General features: G+C 39.6%; 1 protein-coding gene across 1 annotated transcript in view; it reads right to left on the bottom strand.

Annotated features, from left to right (window-relative positions):
* Positions 1–7,282, bottom strand: part of FAM189A1 (family with sequence similarity 189 member A1) — a gene marked incomplete at its 5' end in the record, with an annotated part of 549,899 nt that overhangs the window by 148,009 nt on the left and 394,608 nt on the right. Inside the window, one exon of the mRNA XM_019503830.1 lies at positions 2,034–2,165. Coding sequence (XP_019359375.1) covers positions 2,034–2,165 — 132 coding nt within the window. The remainder of the gene's footprint in view (positions 1–2,033; positions 2,166–7,282) is intronic.

The raw sequence follows: 7,282 nt of genomic DNA, 5'->3' as shown, positions 1-7,282 counted from the left end.
ACATAGTGATTACGTGCGTCTACGCACGATCACCAACTACATCACTGTAGTGACATGCTCCCTGGGTATAGCTTAAGCATAAAGCACGGTGCTATAGCAACATTGCCATACAATGATGTGTAGACACGCCCTTAGTTTACCAAAATTTGCCCTTTTGGAGCCAAGATCCTTAGTTATAGACCTACTGTTGTTTATCCTTTCCTTAATATGAAAGAGAATCAACTTTGATCCCTCAATCCAAGGTTACTGTCTGTGATCAGTTCTTCTATAATGACCTCTCAGTACTTACCAAAACTAAATTTAGAAGTCATAATCTCTTACTGGTTCATTAACTGTTTGGTATTAATAAAACTCTCGATCACATCCACAAATAAATGCACTCTACTGTTATTAGAAGCATTAGTCCTCTAATCTGTACCTTGAAAGTTAAGTCTCCCATAATGACACGATTCATGGTAATATTCAGTGGCAACGTGTAGGGGGGCTCACAGGGATGCATGTGCACCCCCTGACCAGCAGCACTCACCACTTAGGTGATGGGTGGGGGGGAAAACGTGCCCCCCCTGCAAGCACCAGCTGGTGTTTGCTCCCAGAAGTGGCTGTAGTCACTCCTTGAAGTGGTCATAGCGATCAGCTGTCCTGGGATCACCTGTGGGGCAGCGGGAATGGTTGCAGGGGGGGTACATGCCCCCCTGACTAAGGCAGCACCAGTTGCCCATGGTAATATGGTTCTAACATTAGAGATCTCTGTCCATACCCAAATCCAGACTCCAAGATGTATTTCAACAGAATTACTTTTACATGTTGCCTAGAATTGATTTGGGGCATGTCTCTATTGTGGTAGCAGCAAGTCTTGGCTGGAACGTTACCAAATATGACCCATGCACTCTCTCATGTTCTCCAAACACAAAAATATCTCAGCACAACTGCTCCTGGGCACCCCTCTAGTGCTTCTTACTAGGGTTTGGCCTCCAACGTTCTTGAGAGCAGCCAGTGGAGATGACCCTGGAGTGGCCTCACGAGCATACTTCCAGATTGGGAGCATTCATGCGAGGGTGCAAACAGGATGAATTTAGGAAGAGCCCAACCAAGCATATAAATGTCATTATGTAGACACGTCCTTTAACCTGTATTAGGTTTACTTATTTCTTGGGAGCCTAATATATCATTAATGCAGAAATAAAGATAAAGGTGATAGACTGGCATTGTCTTTTCTGAATAGAATGTTAGACAATCTCTGTGGGGAAAAGTGCTTTCTTTTTTTTCCCCCCTCAAAAAAGGACAGTTGGGCTGCCTATACATGTGCTCCTTGGCATTCTAATTAGAATGCTCCAGAGTCACTGCAGCATCATGTGTATTAAGTCTCTGTGTATTTTAAAATGGCCACGGTACAGTTTGTCAAACCTCATTTGATGAGATTTAGATAAAACATCCCATGGCAATTTTTAAATGTATGGCAGCTCAATACATGCGACCCCAAGACATTTTAATTAGAGTGGATCTCCAGGACATGTGCTAATTAAAATGCCTCCCACCCTGTCGCATGTGTATGGGCAGCCTTTAAGCCCATGACTTTGTCTAACATCTTCCAGTTATAGAGATGGTCTAAATAAAGATCATTACCAAAGGGGACAAAAACAAACCTCAAAATCCCTTGCTTCTCACATATTTCCTGGACCATCACAGCTACAACAACCCCCTCTTTTCTGAGTAGCACATACCATTCAAGTCATGACTGCTCTTCCAATTATAAGTTTAAGCTTACAGGAGTACTCTGGTATACAGTTCTGTCATTTAACAGGATGACTGTGCTCTATAAAGATAAGCACCAATCTTGTAAATATGTGACTTTACTGTATCTGTAGTAATTTGTGATTTATTGTATCAGGTACTCTTTTATGCTATGTCTCTTTGTCATGAGCTAGTAAACAGCAGACAGTGCACAAATGCCATCCCATTTTGGCACATCCTGCTATCAGAGTGCACTTGCTGTATTAAATGGCAATAAAGTAACAACCCTTCTCACATCGCACCTTTAGGGTCAGCCTTACAACATTGCACTCCTGAAGTGGGTTCAGTTTCAGCGTTTCTCCAAGGTTGCTGCAGCCTGATGTTTGATGCTGCATTTCACAGCAAACGCAGACACCATCACTGTCAAATTTAATCTGAAAAAAAAATAAAACAGAGGGAAAAGACTTAGCTTTCCAAACCATACCTGTTAACATTCCTATTTATATTTACCTCCAACATGAGAAAGTACTATCAGTGTGAGATAGGGATGTCCTGATGCACACTCATCATATAAATCTTTGCTACAGCCTTAAGTAAAATGACTTCTATTGACTAGTAGGGGCCATAAAAATGAAACTAGGAACAGTAAATACTGTTGAAAAGTAAGGGCGAGTTGGGTTTATTTTCAGTGCCTTCTGTTAACTATATAGAAGGCCACTGTTAGAAGGGGAAAACTGGGAGTTACTGCACCATACAGAATAGATTAAACCAAGACAAATTAAGGCAGGGTAGAGGTGTACCTTATAAACTAATTGAATCAGAAATACATGAGGTTTCATGGGCCACAGCTCATTTCATCAGATGCTATGAAAGGACATGGAGGCCGTGTCCAGATGAGCGCAGCCATGAGGTATGTGGCGCCGCAGACATGTCTGTGGCAGCACACACGGCACATTCATTTGCTCTCCATGTTGCTGGATATCCAGGGGTCAAAAAAATCCAAAACAACCCAACAACACCCAGGGGAGAGGGGGGGAGCAGAGTGGAACAGGCAGCAGCAGCGGAACAGGCAGCAGCAGCATGCACAGCCCAAAGCTGGAGCTTGGTCAGCAGGAGCTGTGCTCTGCTGCCAGCCAGGCTCTGTGCAGGAAGATCACCACTTCTGCAACCCCAGGAGACCCCAAGGACCTCAAGTAACGCTGCTGGGGCCAGCCTCCCTTACCCCACCCGGGGTAACCTGCTACACACCAGAGCAGGCATGACACAGGTATTCCCCAGGGACAAATAGTGGTGGTATAAGGTGCACCACCACTAGTTGTCCCCAGGGTACCAAAGGTCCCTGCACGTCTGGACTTGGCCGGAGAAAGCAAGCTATCAAATAGAGGGAGTGTTTTAAATACAACCGACAGGAAAGGAGGGGGGAGGGAAGGGGATACAATTCACATTTTTCAATTCATGTACGTGATCAATTGAAGGGTCATAAAAAACACATTTAAAAAGCAAGCTGAGGAGAACAGACATGGGCAACTATACATTTGAGAGGAGAAAGTGGAAAGAATGCAGCATAAGGGGAAGGTGAAAGATCTATATTTCATACAAATAAAAAGGGGTACACCAGCCTCCTTTCCCACTTATGTTTGCTCTGAGAAAGTTTTGTTTTTTCTTGTTTCAAATTCTGTATGTTTTAAAATCTTATCTTTAATAAAAACAGCAAATATTTAACATCCTTATGTCTGAATTTTCAGAGTTCTTATTTTAGTCTTTATTTTGTTCCATTTTTTCTTGAGGCTTTCAAAGACACTAGACATTTCCAGTTGTTTTCTTCTTTCAAGACTGATTAAGTCATGCTTTGCTTAATGCATACATGTTGTAGTTTGATTTAAAGTATCTCAATTTTTATTTACTTCCTTTACATTCTGATTTATATTCCCCTTCCAATGATAGTTTTAGTCATATAGGAAGCACAGAATTGGATTCATTAACCTCATTTTGGTTTTCTGATTTTTTTAAAAGGTCTTTTTCTGCTCCTATCCTACAATAATGTAAACCTGACATTTAACTATACAGTTTTCATCAGTTTATTAATATGAACCTATAGCCACTTCCATTTTTCTCAACTACTCATTTATATGCTTTCCCTGTTCCAAATGTTAAACTATTTTGTGCAGGTAAGTGTATGATTTAAAGGACGGATAATGGGATACAGTGCTTTCCCTTTAGGCTACTGGCTCCAAACCAATGCTGGTCAGTGTTAAGTAAAAGTCATTATCATCACATGACAGTTTAATGGTCTATATGAAATGAGCTTAGTGGTCTCAGTTCCCAGACTCTCAGACTGAAGAAACCAGTACCAAAACTGGCACTAATTAGAAACTTGACTGGGATTTTGAGCTGAAGGGTCAAGGATTTAATGGGTCATGTAGAAACACTGAATTAATCTTATATTCACGTCAGGGTAGAGGCACAGTGGCTGAGCCATAAGGAAGAAAGTGTACAGCTACCATCTGTGCTGTGTTTGTTCTGCCACTATGGAGACAGCAGTTGTCTTTACACCTATCTGGTTCAGCACCTTAATGAGTACAGCATGCAGCTTAAATTGCATATATGTAACATATTACCCAACTACTTCAGCTGCCTTGGCTAATGGCTAAACAAACTAAGATGGACTCTGGCAGTTTCAGGAAATGGAAGAGCTGTGTCTGAAATCAACCTTATACAAAGCAATATTTCAGTGGATTTCTTTGTTCCTAATTAACTCGTTTTTCCATATTAATAAAAGGCTGACATCACTCCTATTCTATTCCTATCTAAATGTTTTTAAACATATATTTTATATTAAAAGACAGATTGTGATTTCTCATTAGACTAATCTGGCACCTCTATTTCAATGTTGCTTAACAAAGAAACAGTTGGGAGAGCAAGAAAAGTAAGAGCTGTTTAAAAAAAAAACCTTACAAGAGGAGATAAGTTAATATATAAGAGGAGATAAGTTAATATAATGTCACATATCATAATAAAGTCATGCTCCAGGCACCTCTAATATCTGAATGGCTTTGAACTCCTGAACTACTAGAATGCTCTCTACCTAGCGTAATTAGTCAAAATGCTTTTTAAAAGCAGAGCACAGTAATTAGACCATTTTCTATCCATTTATGAATAAAAGTATATGTAGTTGTTTATTACCTCTTTAGCATGGTCATGCCCTGAGCAATACAAACTGTAAATCAAACTAAAACAGTGAATATCCTTTATATTGCCCCCTTGATTTTCATCATACTTTGCCTATTTTATAAAATCAACCTAGAATGTTACTCACAAAACAATTTATGTAACAATTTAAGACAGCCTTTTCAACTCCTGTCTCTAATTTTTTTTTAGAAGAGTGAAAGATCTGATCTGTACATGTACTACATGATCAGACAATCTTAAGGTCTTCAAACCCATGAAAAATACAAAATGTTAAATCTCTGGAGAGAGATCTTGCCTCTGAACTCCCTTGGGAATGTTGGAAATGGTGCCAGCTGTTAGATAAATAGTACAAAGCAGGTTTGAAATTCACACTTTGAATTCAGAGCTGTGTCAAATCCAGCAGTCAGAAAGCTATAGTATACCTGCTAGACCAGCACAGGGCATGCAGAGAAATCAATATAGTCCTTCAACTGGTAAAAAGTTTTTATAACAAGGAAAATGTATTTTAGACAAAGCTGTCTACACCAAGACCATTTATGCTCTGATTCATGCTGCTTATGTTGAATGAAAGGTAGTCACCCCCACATGATAGGAGCTATTTGACATGTCTAATGTGAAATAGGGATCTTCAGTACGCTTTTATCTCATGTAATAAATGGGTACCACACATAAACAAAGGCTGAAAGCAAAAAATAACCTCCTAACAAAAGTTTCACCTGTGACAGAGTCTTTGCTCACTCTAAAATGTACCTCATAATTTATCTTTACTGTACAGCACCTGACCCTGCAATTTGCTAAACTGATTTTTTATTAAAAAGAACTGTTTATATGAGAGTTATCAAGAACACAGTGAGACAGAAAGTAGGGCATGGTGACACCTTAGGGCTCCTACACATGTACATCAAGGCTGCTCTGATGCGCTGTAAACACAACGCATGTGGGAATGTGGGAATAATTACCGTACTACAGCAGACTCCAGCGTCATGTGCATCAGCATCCCTATGCTGAAAAATGGCAGCAGGGGCGCTTTAACCAAAGCTTGTTCAGCGAGCTCCCCTGCCACCATTTTTCAGCATGGAGATGCTGATACACAAGATGCTCTAGGTGCTTTAGTTAGAGCCACTCTGGGCGCTTTAGAGAGGCCCCGCCTACCACCCGGAGCTCATGTATAAACGCCCTTAGAGACTAACTAGTTCAGAAAGGTATAAGCTTTCACAGGCAACAACTTATTTAATCAGATACCCTATCTACTACTTGATTTCAGACAGACACAGCTAACTACCTCTGGATTAAAATGGTGCTGACTTTAGAATTACAGCTGCCATTGTACATGTCCAAAAAATTATCCTTTTTAACAAGTACAGGGAATTACTTGTTTTGTTCATGCAAAAAATGCACATGAAGAATACAGTACAGACATATTTTTGAAGATCCTCTGAAAAACCTGCTTGTTAGGCTTTACTATATAGTAAAATATATTTGTAAAATGACCTGAAAGACAAAACTCTATTGATAAGTTATTTTACATTGTAGATTGTATATATTTTAGATTTTATGCTGATATACTTTATACTGCCATAGCACCCAAGAACCTTTCATGTAAAAGCAATTGGAATGGACAAGTCCAGATTGGATTCATTGCATCCGCTCATGGTATCTTTCCCTTTCTGAAGGCACAACTCTCCTTGGGGTAGGATGTAGGTTTTCAGGTGAAGATGCTACTATTTTTATGGCACCAAAGCCTTTACAAAGAGGAAAATTCTGCAGTTTTTCCTATGGATGGCAAGATTCCAAATCTGTCTAATTTCTTCTGGAAGTTTGTTCCATACCTGGATAACTCTTAGGTAAGAATGCCTTGTTTCCATTGCTTGGGCAGCCTCATGCATTTTGTGATCTGCTTTTTCATTTTCCATTTTAGTTTATACTAAAGATAGCCCATTTTTCCCCATGCCCGATGCACCATTTTTTAAAACTATTTTGAGAATATTACAGATCAAAACAACTGCACAACCTTTACTCACATTGGTGAACATTACTGATATGAGTAATTTCAGCGAAGTTTATAGGACAAAGGACACAGTAGCATGAGTACTGGATACACAGGTGGCCCTTATCCAAAAATATAACTTGCACTTCAAGTTATCCTTAAAAATGTATAGTACACATTAGAAAGACTTTAGTTGCAGTTACACTTCCTTAAATACACTGCAAGAAAATACACTGGATGGGAGCTACTGGGCAGAAGTGATCAAGACCACTTGCATAAGCAAGTAATGAAAAGGATCCTCTGAGAAGAAAGAGCATGAGGAACTTCAGCATATTTAACATGTATTTAAATATGTTATGAATGTTGAATTTTTTT

The sequence above is a fragment of the Gavialis gangeticus genome, unplaced genomic scaffold, assembly GCF_001723915.1.
Source record: "Gavialis gangeticus isolate Ggan-Ray unplaced genomic scaffold, GavGan_comp1, whole genome shotgun sequence".
NCBI lineage: Eukaryota > Metazoa > Chordata > Crocodylia > Gavialidae > Gavialis > Gavialis gangeticus.
This window is presented reverse-complemented; position numbering and strand designations above follow the sequence as displayed.